The sequence below is a fragment of the Pogoniulus pusillus genome, chromosome 16 (assembly GCF_015220805.1).
Source record: "Pogoniulus pusillus isolate bPogPus1 chromosome 16, bPogPus1.pri, whole genome shotgun sequence".
In the NCBI taxonomy this organism is placed as follows: Eukaryota; Metazoa; Chordata; class Aves; order Piciformes; family Lybiidae; genus Pogoniulus; species Pogoniulus pusillus.
Genome location: NC_087279.1, coordinates 12,829,742 through 12,846,787, shown reverse-complemented (window position 1 = coordinate 12,846,787; position 17,046 = coordinate 12,829,742). Strand labels below are relative to the sequence as shown.

The 17,046-nt window shown below is 46.4% G+C and overlaps 1 protein-coding gene across 4 annotated transcripts in view; it reads left to right on the top strand.

The window, feature by feature from the left end:
- Window positions 1–17,046, top strand: part of STAB1 (stabilin 1) — a 62,111-nt gene that overhangs the window by 22,767 nt on the left and 22,298 nt on the right. For 3 of the 4 annotated variants that reach the window (XM_064156540.1, XM_064156541.1, XM_064156538.1), the window contains exons 14-36: window positions 498–560; window positions 1,390–1,503; window positions 1,915–1,968; window positions 2,506–2,586; window positions 2,845–3,003; window positions 3,850–3,912; window positions 5,236–5,337; window positions 6,645–6,731; window positions 7,090–7,201; window positions 7,713–7,896; window positions 8,111–8,204; window positions 9,040–9,198; window positions 10,085–10,180; window positions 10,520–10,615; window positions 11,213–11,260; window positions 12,141–12,271; window positions 12,654–12,765; window positions 12,993–13,070; window positions 13,408–13,509; window positions 14,680–14,787; window positions 15,278–15,409; window positions 15,593–15,721; window positions 16,545–16,601. In XM_064156540.1, the coding sequence (XP_064012610.1) occupies window positions 498–560; window positions 1,390–1,503; window positions 1,915–1,968; window positions 2,506–2,586; window positions 2,845–3,003; window positions 3,850–3,912; window positions 5,236–5,337; window positions 6,645–6,731; window positions 7,090–7,201; window positions 7,713–7,896; window positions 8,111–8,204; window positions 9,040–9,198; window positions 10,085–10,180; window positions 10,520–10,615; window positions 11,213–11,260; window positions 12,141–12,271; window positions 12,654–12,765; window positions 12,993–13,070; window positions 13,408–13,509; window positions 14,680–14,787; window positions 15,278–15,409; window positions 15,593–15,721; window positions 16,545–16,601 (2,361 nt within the window). The remainder of the gene's footprint in view (window positions 1–497; window positions 561–1,389; window positions 1,504–1,914; window positions 1,969–2,505; window positions 2,587–2,844; window positions 3,004–3,849; window positions 3,913–5,235; window positions 5,338–6,644; window positions 6,732–7,089; window positions 7,202–7,712; window positions 7,897–8,110; window positions 8,205–9,039; window positions 9,199–10,084; window positions 10,181–10,519; window positions 10,616–11,212; window positions 11,261–12,140; window positions 12,272–12,653; window positions 12,766–12,992; window positions 13,071–13,407; window positions 13,510–14,679; window positions 14,788–15,277; window positions 15,410–15,592; window positions 15,722–16,544; window positions 16,602–17,046) is intronic. The other variant, XM_064156539.1, reaches the window with a different exon arrangement.

Sequence of the window (17,046 nt, the reverse complement as noted above, 5' to 3'; positions counted from 1 at the left end):
ATCTATTTCCTCTGTGGTTTTGGGAATATGCATATGTATTGTATTTTCTCAGCATTAGGGATCATTTGCCAGTGGCAGAGTGAACTTTTATCCTTTAAGCGCAGGGAGACTTGAAATGACAGAGCAGCAACACTGCCAGCCCAGAACTGATTTGGGTATAGCTGGAAGTAGTATGCCTCTAGTTCTAATGAGAGTGAGCAGTTGCCTCTTCATTTAATGTAACCTGCAGGTGGGAGTAGGAAAACAGAAGAGTGCTCAAGTGCATGGTTCCTTGGGAAGTTGTTTTGTTGTGTATGGGAAGGAGCTGGTGCCTAAGTCTACAAACTCAGTCCTTGCTAGGTCAGCTGGTCACTTCAGAGGGTTTGAAGACTGAAAACAATAGGCTCCTGCAGGTCTTCCCATACAAGCCACAAACATGAGCTGACCAAAGGCTTTCAAATATGTGCTCAGACCTCGCTTCAACCACAACCATTTTTTAACTCTATATCTTCTTGCAGAAAACCATTGGTGAGATCCTTGCTTCAATGGAGATCTTCAGTAGATTTGAAACTATCCTGGAGGTAAGCATGGTGCTGCCTGCCTCAGCAAGGCTGTTGCAGTGTCTGCTGCTGGGTTTTGTGGGCATTCTGAATTATTTAAATACATCTTGGTTATTTGGCTTTCTTTATTGTTGCTTTTTTTTCTGAGAGCTGGCACAAGCAGCAGACATACTTGCCTCTTTCCTACCTGCTTCCCAACCTCCCTTTCCCCTCTCTCCTGGAGGGTCTGTTCATCAAAGCATGTTTTGTTCCTGATCACTGTCAGGACAAAGAATAAAGGTTTCATGACTGCCCATGCCAAGCTAGATGTAGCTATCTGGGTTTGGAGTGTAGATCTCTGAAAAAAAAGCAGTGCTCATAACCTTAGAGGCTGCTGCCCAGGCTGGTCCCCCTTGTACCTCTGGCAGTGGCATGTGGATCTGCCCTTGCATTGCTCACAACAGTCTTGCCCTGCCTGTTTTCAGCTCTGTGGCTGCTAGTTGTTCATACAAAATTCACTAGCTGCAGCTGTGATTGTAGACTCGATTTTCTTATTCTCTTTAGGTAAAAAAAAGAAACACTTTTAATCTCTGTATAAGTCCTTGTGTCTCTGAATCACACAGGGAGCATGATCCCAGCACTTCCTTGCTCACATTACCTGCATTCACACCTGTGGCTTCATTGTCCAAGCTATGGTTCTGTAGCATTCATGCCTCTGTTATATTACACAGTTGTCCTTTATGCTGTGCATACATTTGCTATTCTGTAGCTCTGCCTCTAGAGAGTTGCTTATAGAGTTCCCTCTCCCTTCCTGACACCCCCTCACTGACTCAAGCTACATCCACAAAGAAACCTTTTATTGTTTTGTCAGAACTGTGGCCTGCCTGCAATACTGGATGGACCAGGCCCCTTTACTGTATTTGTTCCCAGCAATGATGGTGTGGATAAGCTGAGAGATGGAAGGCTCATTTATCTTTTCACAGAGGTGAGAACTCATTGTACTTCTAAGACATCCTGAGCCAACCATGTTGTGTTAGAATGTGCTGGAAAGACTTGTGCAATGTCACACATTGTGTGTGTCTGGTCACTGCTGAAAGTTGCTTTTTGTGGGGGTGGATAAACCATGTCTCTGTTTCTGAAAGGTTTGGGGAGAGAAAAAGAATGCTGTTGGAACCTGCAATGAGAAATATGGGTGGCCAGATTGCCTAATTCTGATGTTTGTCTTTCTTTCCTCGCCTTGGATTTCGGTAGGAGAAAATGAAGGAACTCACCAAGTGAATTCACTACTCTAGTGCACTGGGATTGTCAGTCATTGCTTACAAGACAGAACAGTTGCCTCCTTTTACTTGGGAGCATTGCAAAGATATCTAATTCTTATGTTCTCTTCTTTCCTTAGGGCATAAATAAGCTTCAAGAACTCGTGAAACACCATATCTACACTTCAGCAGCGGTAAGGCAAGCAGATTCAGTTACAGACTCTTCAGGTCCTTTGGGCCAGTGTGTTAGCAGTTGTGTTGTTTGCCATGGAGGCTGGAGTGTGGAAAACTTTAGCTGCTGCTTCTGCTACTTTCCCTGCAGAAGCAGAGATGGGATTCAGGATCTGATTGAGACAAAATGTTTACCATGAAAGTAGTTGTCAAAAATGACTGCTTGTGCTCCTCCATCATAAATGTCCTCCTATTGGTCTGACCCTATTTGCATCTGTGTTAGTAAGAGACACTATTAGTGAGACCTAGCTGCTATGGTGCTGGATTGTTACCAAGGCTGCTGCCACCAACACCACTCTGTCTGAGCTGTTGCAAAAAATCACACAAAGTCCTGGATTTCCCTCTGACCCTTTGCTTGTATTTAAGGTACTTCATACAATGTAAATATTAAAATCCCCTTTAGAGGGTCTTTAAGTGGTGGGAACATGGAAAGATTCTGTCAGTTCTACTGAAGTGGCCCTGCTTTTTCATGGTACTGTCCCCTTGTGTTTTTATTTCAGGTGACTGTAGACAGACTGATAATGATGCCACACATTGTTACTATGGCTAACCAGATACTTACTGTTAACATCAGTGAGGATGTAAGTATGAATCAGAACCCTTTTGGACACTGCCTCTTGTTCTTAATATCCTCCTACCTCTGTTTGCTCTTCTGATTAAAAAAAATAGACTTAAATGAGGTCACTGAATTAGTTTGCTTCTTATCCACCCTGTGACTTCACTAAGAGGCCTGATGCCTTGTGTGGCTGCACTTGATGTTGTGTACCATGTAGCTTTATGTGGTTGGTAGAGCCTAATAGCCTAAAAACCACATCTAATTATTCATGTTTCTGCATCAGGGAAGAATTCTGATGGGTGAATCAGGGATCCCTTTGAACATGAGAGACATTGTGGCATCGAATGGTATAATTCACACCTTGGATGGCATCTTCATCCCTCCATCAATAATCCCCATTTTACCTCACAGATGCAATGAGAAACAACATAAAATTGTACTGGTAAGTCAGCTTCTCCCAGTCTCACCCTAGTGCTTGCTGTAGACCCTGCACTTGCCTGGAGGGACAAAAGCAGGCTGAGTGTTCAAATTGCATTTGGGAAATGTACTTTCTCCGAGAGCTCCTCTGATGTAAACTCATTCAGAATCAGCACCATCGGTGTTTCCTCTGCTGGCAGTTGCCTCTACTTTCCTGGCAATCCACTAATGTTCCTCATAGGCTGTTCTTTCCTTGTCCTCATCCCACCTTTGAATCAGAAGTAGATTTGCCTTTTCACAGAATCATGCAATTGTTTGGGTTGGAAAAGACCTTTGAGATCACAAAGTCCTCCTGCTAAACCAACCCCTTAGCATCACGTGGACCTTTTCATAAGATTTTACATTATCATCTCCCCTGAAGGAAGAAGATGAGGCACAGAATAGGTGAGAGGGATCTGATTTGGAGAGGCACAGTTAATCTCAAATGGCCAGAGGTGAAAGGTGTCTGATGTGGAGAGGCACAGTTAATCTCAAGTGGCCAGAGGGTCCATGTAACTTACTGATCCAGTAATGCTTTGCTGCGTGGATGCCCAAAGCATTTTCCATCATAGCTGCATGTCTAGTGGCTGATAGATGGACTGGAGACAGACCAACCTTGCAGTCAGGTGCAAACATCTCCTCAAGATAAATGAGTAATTTTACTTAAATGATAAACTTGCCCCATTTCAGAGAGTGGAAACTCCCTCCTAAGATGTTTCTAACACATGTTGTGGGTGTTCTGGGTGTGTGCCAGGAACAGTAGGTCTGTAGCATTCTGGGCATGGGGAATGGGTTCCTTTGAGAATAGTAAGTTTTCCCCTCTCCTTAACAGGGCTCGTGTGTGGATTGTAAGTCCCTCAACAGCAGCATTTGCCCCCCTGACAGCAGAGAAATGGTAAATATTTGTGGTTCATTTTGGTACTTTCTACTCTGCATGATGACATACAGGCACACTGCTAGGCAGTTTCTAACCCAAGCCACTTGCAGATAAACATCAGGAAAGCAAGCAGAAGAGAGCCTCATCAGAGAATATGTGCTCCCCACAGACCCTTGCTCTGTGCTCTCAGACTGTCACCCACTAACTGCTCCGTGCTTTTCCTTATTCTGAAGTCTGAATCAATGGAGAGAGCTGTGAGACAGTCTGAGCTAAATGAAATTGTAGACTTGCAACTTCTAGCGCTTCTACTCTGCCTCAGGCATAGCTTATCTTGCTTACATGCCAAGTCTGCCAGCTCCTCCAGACTGCTAGAACCTAGGCTGGTCCCACTAGTACCATCTAGTGCTACCACTGCCCCTATCACAGCCAAAGAATCACAAGCCATCTGCGCTGCAGGGAATGAGAAACAATTTGTTCTTGGCTTGTGCTCCCTGTTGATGCAGAGATAAGCAGAACTGGCTGAAGGTGGAGTGAGGATGAAGAGGCTGAGTGCTGATCTTAGAGCTACTCCATGCTGAGTTTAGCAGAACAGCAAGTCCCAGGAAATCTCCATGTGAGGGCCTGGGTCAAGATGTTATTTGTGAGAGAGGTGTTCAGCACTGTTAACTGTTAGGTGTCTTCTGAGAGATCTAATTTTCAGGTGAACTTGCTGATGAATGTCTGAAGTAGAGCTCTGCAAATTCACCAGCTGCTCAGTTTCCCCTTTGATTGAAGCAGGTGAAGCCAGAATCATCTGAAGTCCAGTTCTGCCCCTGTTTAACTCCATGGCAGGACACTGAGTCTTGCTTCAAACTTATCTGCAGTCTTTTCTCCTTGCTCTTATTCTCTTCATCTCATCAATCTTCCTGTCTATCTCATCTCTCTCTTGCTTTTTCCTCCCTTCCTTCCACTCTCCCTTTCTCATTCTTACTCTTACTCCTCCTCTGACCCACTATCCCTCCCTCCTGTCTTTTCTCTCCTCTGCTCTCCTTTTTCTTTTCTCCCCTCTTTCTTACCCTCTATTTCTCCCCTTGTCTCGTCTCCTTCCCTATCTCTCCCTACCTTTTCCCTCTACTCTCATGCTCTCCCTTATCACAGACACCATTACTGGAACAAAAGGACAGCACCTTGGCTCAGAGTTGGAGACTGATGGAAACAGGAGGAAGCTGCTATGTGCTGTAGTATCTTATTCACATTGGCTTCTCTGTGAACTTCCTCAGCTCAGAGATAGGCATAATTGCTCTCTGCAACAAAAAGAGCAGAGGGGAAGAGCAGTGCTGGTGACTTGTGTTGTTTGTACAGGATCTAACGTTCTTCCAAAAAGAATGTGTCTACATCCATGATCCACAAGGCCTGAATGTCCTGAAGAAGGGATGTGCCAGGTACTGCAATCAAACCATCCTGGTAAGTGTGGTGGAAGACCACGTTGCCTTTGACAAGAGCTCAGCTTTGCGTTTATTCATCAAGAAAAGCTCTGGCTCCTTGAGCTGAGAGAGGAATGGGTGGGAGCAAAAGGTTCCCACCAGACAGGCTCTCTCCAGGACCATCACATGAAGCAGCTGGCTGCATTTCCCTTGGCAAACAGAGAGAACACAGGGTGCCAACCTGCTGCAAATGCTAGAAAGCAGCTCAGAAATGCAAGAAATTAATAAAACTAAGCAGGCCAGTTGCAACCAACCAAGCTGGAGGAAAATTAATGACAGGGTGTTAGCTGTGGCACATTTTCTCTGAGAGTGCCCTGGTTTTATCATTCTTCCCAAGGGAAGCTGAGCACAGAGAAAGTGCTGTAAGCTGTGAAGTGATTGCATCCTGTTTATGAAACGTCGTCAGGTTTGGGAAAGTTGTTCTCAGCAAGTTTCTGAACCTCACATTTATCTGCAGCTCCTGAGCTCTGACAGTGCCAACTACATGGAGTGATTTGTGGATGTCTCATTAAAGGCTGCTGATTGTCCTGTGATTGCTCTTCTCAGTCATGACAATCCAGGACTGCTACAACTCTCTAAAGGAGCACAGTCCTCAGCAAGGATAAAGTAGGAGTGAGTGGGCCAGCCCTATTAAAGGGATAAAAGCTCATGGCATCATGGACCCTATCTGTTGAAGTCAAAGAAAGAACAGAAAGTAGTGATTTACTCTGAGAAGGGCAGGCTGTGAGTAGGGTATCACTGAAAAATGTTACATGCAGGAAACACAGTCCTAGAGAAACAGATGCCAAATGGGACAGTGCTGTGATGAGAGACGGGGAGCAGCTTGATGCAAGCTAAGTTCTGTTTATTGTACTTTCAGCACTTGGTTATACACCTTAACATACCAGCTAAAAGACCGTGCCAAATCCTAATTGGTCATGGAGACAGACCTCAGTACGTGCCTCATCAAGACAGACCTCGTACATTAGCAACTAGATAAGCAAGGATTAACAAGCCTGCAGGTTCATGCTTTACATAGTTTTGTCTGCTGCAATCATTCTCTAAGGTCATTTTGACCCTCTGTTTTATTTAACTCAGTACTTTTCACCTCTATACGTTCTGAACCCAGGGCTTATGTTCCAGTGTGTCAAGATCAAGCAGCTGTGCAGCACTCAAAGTCCTACCATTCCCAGCAGGACAGTCTATGACAGAGAGGAGGACCAAGATTTCCAAATTACGAGGGCAGGATGACCCCAGGCAATCCTTGTGAAGTCACATCATAACCTTACTATGTTGCTTTTGTTTCAGGTACCTGGCTGCTGCAAAGGATTCTTTGGTCCAGACTGCGTGCCGTGCCCAGGGGGATTTTCCAGTCCATGCTACGGCCGGGGAAATGTAAGTGTGAAAGCTACTGTTGGGTTGCCACAAGCAGTGGAGACTCTGTGGTGAGAGGGTGCAGCTGTAGGTAAGCACAATTCAGCTTTTGCTCAAGGGCTAAGCCCGCAGCAGTGGCAGCAGAAGAATCAGGAGAACAGACTCAGTAGGGTTTCTATCTGGAGCTCTGGTGTGCATCATGTCATGGCTGCTGAGGACAGCTCTGGCTATGTGGGATTTTGTATTACTGTCACTGGTCTGCAAAGTCCTGTTTTGTCCTGCAAGTATCAAAGTGCTTTTGATAGATATCAACACCTTGGCATTGCATTGGTTCCTTGAGTTCCAGTCACTGTGAGTTTCCTTTTTCTTGCCCTTCCAGTGCAGCGATGGCATACAAGGGAATGGCAACTGCCAGTGCTTTGAAGGCTTCAAAGGAATAGCCTGCCACATCTGCTCAAACCCGAACAAACATGGCGAGAACTGTGATGAAGGTTAGTGATTCTAGCAGGGAGACTAGAAGAAAATTGAAAGCAAGAACATAGATCCTGTATCCCAGATTCCCTTCTGGCAAGACAAAGGAGGCAAGGGAAATGTCATCATGGGTGTCCCTTCAAGCAGCAGTGGAGAAAGCGTGGCTGATATGACAGTGGTGATGAGAGTCTTGGAGATATCAGCCAAACTGACATGTGAGCCTTTGATTTAGATCTCTCCTGCTAGGAAATAAAAGACACTTAACAAGGCCTTTGAACTTGGTAGCCCAAATCTGAGCCTGTCCACAGAAGCCTGTAAAGACACAGACCCAGGTGGTCACAGGACCTGTTCCCTGGCCAGGTTTTGAGTTATGACAGATGTCTCTCAGCAGACATCCCTCTGTCAGGAGCAAATGGGACAATCATTTGGTGTCACAAGAGGCTGTGAAACAAAATTGGGAATCTTCAAAATGCTATCACTGTGGTGGGTTCTGCACTTCTGGTTACAGATTTTACTTCATGTTCTTGACAGATTGCGGCTGTGTCCATGGTGTCTGCGACAACAGGCCTGGCAGTGGCGGTGTGTGTCAGTCCTGGTCCTGCAAGGAAGGCTACACTGGGAAGTTCTGTGACAAGACATCCAGGAACTGTGGTCCGAGCGGGATGTCCCAGTACTGCCACCAGAATGCTGTCTGCAGCCTCAATGACACAGCAAGGTTGGTCTCTTTGGCATGCACTCGGCTGGGCTCGTCGTTACTGTACAGGCACACAGCAGCTGTGGACTCGTTGCACAGCATTGTTTGAGGAGCAGCCTGCTAGATATCAGTCAGGTTCTTGCTGCTTCAAGAGCCTCAAACTGCTTTTTTGCTCTCTGCTGGCTTTCACAAGGGACTGCTCTATCTGTGTCCCTTTTGTGCTTATGCTTTTAAGGTGCATCTGCATGGATGGATATGAAGGTGATGGGTTTTCCTGCCAGCCCATAGACCTGTGCAGTCAGCCAGAACGAGGAGGCTGTTCACAAAATGTAAGTGGGAGAAGTGTGGAGAAGCAGCCCCTATTAGTCAGAGTAGGGATCCAGGACTCCTGGGACTGCTACAGATTTTGTGTGCTAACTTTCCTTGCCTGTAAGATGGGATGTGGAGTAACAGAAACCTTGACTCTGTCCTCATAAGGATGTCAATTGTTTGGGTTGGTGACAAAATGCAGCACCCCAAGGAGACTTTGTCTGCTTTGCAGCAGATATTTTGACAGCTACCGAGATTAGCTGTACTGATAACTTTTGGGTTGTGCCAGTCTTCCCCTCAGCTCTTCTAACGTGTGCTGGCTTCTCTCTTGCTGTGGTCAGGCTGTAGCTTAACTGCAAGCTCCAACTCTTATTTCTAGTAACCATCAACACCACATTATCATCCCTGGTAAAAAACCACAGTGTTTTATGACAGCAATGACTGCCAAATGGGCAGACTTCATCCTCACTTAGACTGCTTAGTGAGAGAAACACATTGGACCATGTAGAAGGAAATAGGATGGCACTGAATTCAAAGTAGGTCTTTCCTGAGGGAGATCTGCTCTCTGCCATTGATTCCATCCCACACATCGGGGCAGAAGATTATGCTCCTCACTTCTCTAATGGAAAAGCTTCACAGTACAGTAAGGAATGCCTTGAAAGTTCTGAGCCACCCTGGGCACAAGTGTCTGCCTCTCTGAAAACCCAGAATGCTTCCAGGATCACTTTATTGTGAAGGTCTCTGACTTTTGTGGAAAAAATTCTCCTCGGTCTAATGAAGGAGATGTGTCACTGTATTTGCACCCCTCTCCTTCCTCTGATGAGTGTCATTTGTTTTCTCTCCCTTCTCCTCTAGGCCCTGTGCACCAGTACGGGCCCCGGCACTGCCACCTGCCAGTGCAGCCCTGGCTGGACCGGGGACGGGAAGGCCTGCGTGGCCATAGACAACTGCGTGCTGGAGAGCAGGGGGCACTGCCACATCAACGCTGACTGCGTGTACGTGGGCCCTGGCCAGGTATGAGCAATGCTTAGCAGCCTGGAGATGGATTTAGCATTTCTGAAGCTGCTCTGAGATGGTCTTGGATTGCTGGAGGTAGCCTCTGTGCTGGTCAGCAGCAAAGGCTGCTTGTCTGCCACCAGCAGTGCCAGCTGCAGCCAAAGCCACGCAGCCTGCATCTGTGTGGGCAGATGCTCTGCTGTGCATCAGAATACTGCTCTGCTCTGAGACTCCTGCACAGCTAAGGGAGGAGACCATGCTGCATAATATGACTTGGCATCAGATGCTGTGTCCCCTTTGTTCCCAGATTACAGCATTACTCTGAGTGATGCTGAGGTATACAGAAAAGTTTGTGCAGCTATTTAGACAGTCCATGGAGGCACCTGGGCCAGGAGTCAGGCATGAAACAGGAAGAAGGCACACAGGAGAGGTAGCTTTTCAGAGTGTTGCTTCTTAAGGTGTTTTTTCCTACTGAGCAAGGGAAGCATTGGGCAATCTGCTGAGAAAAGATGCCAGACCTTTAGCATATTTTAATGAGGTGAGATGTGCAAGTGCACAGCTATCCTGAAAGCAGGAAACTTTGCAATGAACCCTTCTTCTCTTTCTACCATTTCCAAAGTCTGTGCCATTCCCTGAAAAGCTGGAAGTAAAGACAAAAACTATCAATTTCAAGTGACACCCCCATGGCCAAACAGTGCAAGGGATTCATGTGTTTGAGTAACCAGGCAGCATGTGTGCTGTGATAGAGGATGATGCTCCTCTAGGGAAATATCTCCATATTTCCAAGTCTGGAGGGGCCAGGAAGAAATCTTGGGGAAAGGTTTTGCTACCTTAGGCCTTTTTTTGAGTATCAAATGAGGATGTTTTGATAGGTCTAGAAAACTGAAATGTCTCTTTTTTGCAGAGCAACTGTGTCTGTAAGAGAGGTTATGCTGGCGATGGCCACAACTGTGATGCAATCAACCCGTGCCTCATGGACAATGGTGGCTGCCATGACTTGGTGAGTAGCTAAAGAGCTGTTCCAAGGCTGTAGAGGTTCCTCTACTCACTGTCAGAGGTTTTTCAGCCATGGCTTTGATAATTGCAAGATTTTATGTTATGTCATCTTACTGGCCTTTATAAAGGTGGATCCTCTGATTTTGTGAGTTCACACAACCTAACCTATCATCTAGGCTTAGCTGCATGAGGTATAAATTCAGTGCCACCTTAAAGGCAACAGGAAGATGCTTGTGTGTGGTACTCTATCCCAGGCCTTGGAAGGCCAGAATCCAGTTCAGATAGGTGTAGCACCACATAAACTGTGTTATGTCTCTAATTTCTCCTTTTTTTGTATTTGCAGGCTACATGTGTACCCCTTGGTGGAGGAGACAGATCCTGCACTTGCCCTGAAGGCTACGCTGGGGATGGCATGATATGTTATGGGGACATTCTGAAAGTGAGTAAAAATCAAATGTCTGAGGTTTTATTGAGGCTGGAGGTAAATGGTTCCACTTGCACTTGCCTTTTCTCTGTTACCTGAACTGACTCCTCCTGACAGCACCAGCCTAACAGCACAAGTGTGTTCCAAGGTCACAAGAACAGATATGATGCCAAGGCAAATTCTTGCCAATGGAATCATTGGCAGTAATTTCTGAGTTTTCTTCAGCCCCAATTGTCCTGTACAATAAGTCATCTTTTTTTAGTTGTTCAGAAGTCAGAGCTGCTAGGCCTGTTCTCTGTCTTTAGAAATATTGAAGGCCACTGCAGATTCAGTCTCTGCCCTTGGCAAACATGAGCAATTGCAGCTGAGTTGGAAAGATTTTCTTTATTTGGTCATACATTTTGTTAATGGCTGAATTTTGTGTTTGGGAGTGCCCATCTCTCACCATGGTACGTGGTGCCTATAATGGTTGTGAGATGAGAGAAATGTCTAAGTCCTTATTGTCAGATTCAATATTGCAAAGAGCTCCTTTCCCCTCTCCTGGGTCTCCCAGCCCTGCAGCCTCAGAACCTGCTCAGCAGGGGTAACCCTCCTGTTGTTTGTATTTGGAAGGAGCTGGCCAGGAATTCCCACTTCTCAGGCTTCTACGACTGGGTTAAGGTAAGAACAGCCATGGGATGTCTACACAGGTAAGTTCTGTAGAAGTCTCTTTGAAGACTGCTGTTAGATGAAAAGCAACTCCATTTATCCTTTTCATTGGAGAAGAACAAAACAACAACAAAGGAAGAAATGTTACAGAGCAGGCATGTAGAAAGGCTCTGGAGCTCATCATAAAGAGAGAGTCACGAGTGTGTTTTGGGTGCCTTGTTTCTAGCACAGGAGGAAGCTGGGGCTCTGCTACATTTCATTTTTGTAGGTGTGTTATCTGTAACTCCAGGCCACCATAACAGCACAGAAGGGAAAGAGAAAGTAGTATAACACAGCACAGCAACAGCCGTTTTTCAGAAGAGCTTGGTTTGATGAGTTAGACTGTGTGTTTGTTCCTTCCATTCCTACTGCTTCCTTGCCTCTGCCGTGGCAGTTTGAAACACTCCACAGCCTGCAGCAGGTGTGTGAAAGCATGCTGTGGTGGATGGCAGCTAACTGAGCTTTAGCTTGCCTGTCCTGCTGCATGCATTCCTTTTGCCAGGAAAGAAATCTTAGTTTGTCCACCAAAACTGATGCTGAGGGTCCAGAAAGGATTTATGGTTATGACTGAATGGGTTTGAAGATTAATGAAAGTACTAAAGTAGGGCTTAAAGCAGCAGATTTTTCCCTTAGCAAGCAGGTGTCAGCTGTTTTGGACAAAAGAGCTGTGGCATTCATTGATGGTCAGCAGCACTTAACTGCCACGCCAGGAAGTAGAGCTTGCAGTGCTGCTGAGCTTTCTACATGTCCCTTTCACACAACTGCAAGAGTGGAATGGCTGTGGGGTGTATTTTGTGGTATAGATGTGGCAGTGGCATGTCTTATTTGTTCATTTTTGTGCTTTGGACAACAGAAATCTCTGTTCAGCATCCCAGCAGGAACCAATGTCACTGTCCTGGTGCCATCAGAGGCAGCTATCAAAAACCTGAGCAAGAGTGAGAAAGATTTCTGGCTGACTCGTGACATGCTGCCATTTTTAGTAAGGTACAAGAAGTCTCCTGCTTTTGCTTTGCTATCCCAAGCAACAGTAACAAAGCCATGAGCTGGATTTCTGCTTGTAGAAGACAATGATCTATCCTGAGATAAATATAGAAGCAAGATTAAATATCTAGCAAAGCACTGAGTAGGTGTTTAAAACCTAAGGGAGCACAGGCACTGGGAAGTGGGTTGTTTGTCACATATCTGCAGAGAGACATTTTCTCTGCCATGTAGACACAGATGGCATCAGGAGAAGTCATTCCTCTCATCATTCTCTCCATCTGCTTAACTACTTCATGTGAGAGGGGTGAGAGTCAGCAGGCTCTTACCTCCGTGTTACTGCAAACAGTGCTGTAATCTTTCCTTTGCTTGCCTGTGTTCCCTCCAGGGCCCACTTTCTTGAAGGTGTCTTCACGGGTGAAAAGCTTAAAAAGTACAACAGGACAGAACTAGCCACTCTCAACCCACAGACCAGCTGGCAGCTGAACACCAGCAGCGGTGTAAGGGCTTCTTACATAACTCACATGCACCAGTATCGAAATGAGCTGCTCAGGGGCTGCTGTACGGAGCAGGCAGCCTGGGTGGGACACCAGTGCCTTCAGACTCAGGCACCTTTCATAACCTGTAGCCAGATCAATCAGGTGCAACCTTGAATGAACAATATATTTGTTTTGAACTTGCTTGGCAGTTTCTAATCCTTTTGTTTTTCCCTCTGGTCCTTTTGCAGGCATTAACCATCCAGAAGGCAGGGATAGTGGTCAGTGACATCCCTGCGAGCAATGGCATTATTCATGTCCTCAGTAAGGTATGTTGGTTCCTCTGACGCTGTGAAATGCTGCTTGTAGCATCACATTTGTGTTGCAGCAGCTGTGATGGGGCCAAGGAGGAATACAGATCTGGCCAGCTAGGTGGGGATATCATGGCAAGAATATATCTGGTTATCACAAGGTCTTGTTTCCAGTGCTGCAGTGTTCGCTGTTTAAAATATTTGACTCCAGGACAAGCAGTAGGGGAGTTCCTCTACTGTTGGCTGACAAGAAGAGTTAAGAGTATTGCAGAACTTGCAAGCAGGACAGGAGTCTACTGTGATTTTCCCCAGAGCCCCCTGGCTAACCTTTCTTATAAACTCACTTTTCCCACAGGTCTTGTTGCCAGCTTCAGGAGATATCCCACCAAGTCCTCCAGGTCTGCAGAAACAGCTTGAGACAGTTGCCTCATTCAGCACATTCAAGCAACTGCTCCAGGTAAGCTACTGAGGTGAACACTGTGCTGGTTGTCAGAACTGCCTTTAGAGCAAATGCACATCCTACCCTGTAGGAGTGGACCAAAATTTGGGCTGACTGGTGAGAAAATTTTGGACTCCCTGAGTAAAGGGACACTACCTGTTTCCTACCATTCATAAGGGATCCTCTAGCAAAGCTCTTCTGAGCAGCCATATCTCAGATGTATATGCATACCTCTGTATCATTGGCATGTTGCTGCAGTGGAAGATGACCTGTCTGCTGCAGTCACTCTCATGCTTGTATGGGCAGAAAAAAAATAGAGGAAAAAGGAAGATTTCTCACGATAAGGACCTGGAAGTGCTGGATGACAGCCAGCTGAACATGAGCCAGCATGTGCCCAGGTGGCCAAGAATGCCACCAGCAGCCTGGCCTGCATCAGGAATAGGCAGGTGATTGTGCTCCTGTACTGGGCACTGGTGAAGCCATGCCTTGAATACTGGGTTCAGTTTTGGGCTTCTCACTACAAAAGGGACATTGAGGTGCTGGAGCACATCTAGAGTAGAACAGCAAAGCCTGTGAGGGGTCTGAAGACCAGGTCTGGTGAAGAGCAGCTGAGGGAACTGGAATTGTTTAGTCTGGAGAAGAGGAGACTGAAGAGAGACCTCATTGCTCTCTACAACTCCCTGAAAGGAGGTGGGAGTGAGGTGTGGGTTTGGTCTCTTCCCCCTTGTATCAGGTGATAGAATGAGAGGTAATGGTCTGAAATTGTGCCAGGGGAGGTTTAGGTTGGATACAAGGAAAAATGTCTTTATTGAAAGAGTCAGGCATTGGAAGAGGTTGTTGCCCAGGGAGATGGTGGAATCACCATCTCTGAAGGTGTTCAAGAAATGTGTGGACATGGCACTCTGGGACATGGCCTAATGGCCGTGGTGGTCTTAAGTTGACAGTTGGACTTGATAATCATAGAAGGCTTTTCCAACCAAAATGGTGCTCTGATTCTCTAATGGAGAAGCTGCACCTGTGTCAGCTAGGAGGAGAAGCAGCAAGTGGCTAGATGTGACTGAGCTGAAGTTGTGTATTCCATTTCCGAGCACTTCCTCCAGCCTCTCTGAAGGATTTCATGTGTGGCTCGCTCTGAGCAAGTGCAGGTGCAGGTGCAGTTGCTGACGTTACTGTTTGGCCACTCTTTAGCAATACCAGCTCACTGGCAAAATTGAGTCCTCTGAAAGATACACCATCTTTGTTCCTGGAAATGGCTCCATCGAGGAGTACTGCCGTGCTGCCAACCTCACACAGCTGGTAAGCTCACTGCTTGCTTACACTTTGAATCGTGGTAAGTGCAGGGACACATGCACTGCCAGATCGTAAGCCTGAGTTCAGTGGGTTTGGGCATGGACAGGAGAACCATTATCTGATGCTAAGAACTGGGGGGAATGTGACAGAAATGAGAGGCTTTCCTGGGGTGTTGCAACGGGATCCAAAAAGAATATTTAGACTCCAGGTGCAAAATTTCTGGGTAGATTTGTAAGTGAACAGATGGAACAACACATTCCTCTCCCTGTCTGGCTGTGGCAGTTCTCAACCTTTTGAAAGGTTCCAAAACACAATAAATTGCCTCATCTAGTAACAGTCATCAGATGTGGTCACCTGTGATAGGAAGCTGCTAGTCTCTGTGGGCTTAATTAGGCATTACAGACACTTAAAAACTCTTCTTATACCATACCCCTAAATGAGTTGTAGTCTGGGAAGACAGAAGAGTCCTAACATTTGGGGTTTTTTGTGGATTTAGGACAACGAGACGGTGCAGTACCACATTGTACTCGGAGAGAAGCTCTTGCCCACAGACCTGAGAAGTGGAGTTCATAAAAACAGCATGTTAGGGCTGTCCTACTGGCTCATGTTTTATCAAAACAACACAGAGGTAAGAGGCTGCTCTGCCCCCTGAAGACCTGATTTCACCTGTGGCTTTCTAAGGCTGGTGGCTGGATACAGCCATTTCTGGTTTGCACACCCTGACAAGTCCACCGGCTGTGACTAACAGCTGCTAAGCAACCCACGCAGAAGGAGTTGAAGGTTATCACCTCAGGCATTCTCTCCTTTGCAGAGGTTTGTCAACAATATTCCTTTGGATGGAACGTTTCTTGAGACAAAGAACGGCATGCTGATGGGGGTTTCACAGGTGCTCCAGATACAGAAGAACCGTTGCACTGCCAATACCACCACCATACAAAAGGTAATGATGACTACCAAGGATCTGATCACTATTTCACAGGATCTCTCCACCTGCTGACCCAAACTGGTGGATAGCAGACAGCCTGCCTTGTTTCTTCCACATGGATGAGACAGAAGCTGGTGCTCTGACCCTAGGTGAGCCTCATGTGCAGTGGGGCATCATGGAGACTTGGCACAGACTCTGTACTTCTAACACAGAAGATCTTGAGCTCTTAGGTAGATCATGTCCATTTCCCTTGCTGGGGCTCTCACAGTGCCAGCTGTGGGGCAGGCTGGTGCAGGCACTCCCAGATACTCAGCTGTGGAAGGAGAATCCAGCCCAATTCTTGCATGGCAAACCCACAGGCTGCTCTAGAAAATGGAGTGGCCTGTCAGTGGTGGCTCAAGTCCAGCTGTCCACGACACCAGCCTGCATGCTCCTTGGGGCTTCTGGCTATCTGAAGAATACCGGCTCAGACTGAGGTAGACTTGCCTTGTTATGGCTTAGACAAAACATATCTGCATCCTTGCATGAAGGAACTCCAGGCCCACAGAAAGCCCTGCCCCATCTCAGAGACTCAGGAAAGGTTCAGCACGAGACTCTCTTCTGCTTTGTTTTATGATACTGTCTGAAAAGTACAGGAGTAAGACCTTCTCTGAAGCCTTTGTTAGCAACCAGGACCTAGGATCATGCATCATTCTTTTGGAGTTTTGAGACGTGGAAATAAGTGCATCTTTGTCCTAGCCAGCAGCCTGTACAGCACCATATGTAATGCAAGTTTAGTGTCTTGGTGTGACGTGGGTGGAGGGCAGACATGTGACTTGTCCTGTTCTCTGTGCCCTAGTCAAGATGCGGCAAGTGTGAGAAGGGGATCAAGTGTCCTCCTGGATCGGTTCTTGTGGTGAGTCTTTGATTCATGTGACATCTCACAGACTGTTTACAGACAGTGCTTTGATGTCCTTTCATTGATCTATAGGTGTTACCTCCATATCTGAAAAAAAAAGGTGCCTTTGAGTCATCTGTGGCTCATTCATTAGTAAGCATCTGTAAGAGGAAGCAGAAATCAAGGGAGCCTTATGCAGGAAAAACACAAGCATGAACCAAGAAGCTCCTTGCAGAGTTAGCACCACTTTGCTTGAATTTCACAAGCCCTCTAAAGCATGCAGGGCTGGGAGTTCCACCCTGAGCATGGAAAAAGTCATCTTGTTTGCTTCTTTTACTTTTTTGACATTCTCATGAAGGAAGACAGTTGAGGGGTGCCAACAGCAATCCCCCAGCCTGGAGCATTGATTTGGTCACACATTGGGCTGGATGTGCCTGTGGATTGTTTGTAAGTGGCAAATGTT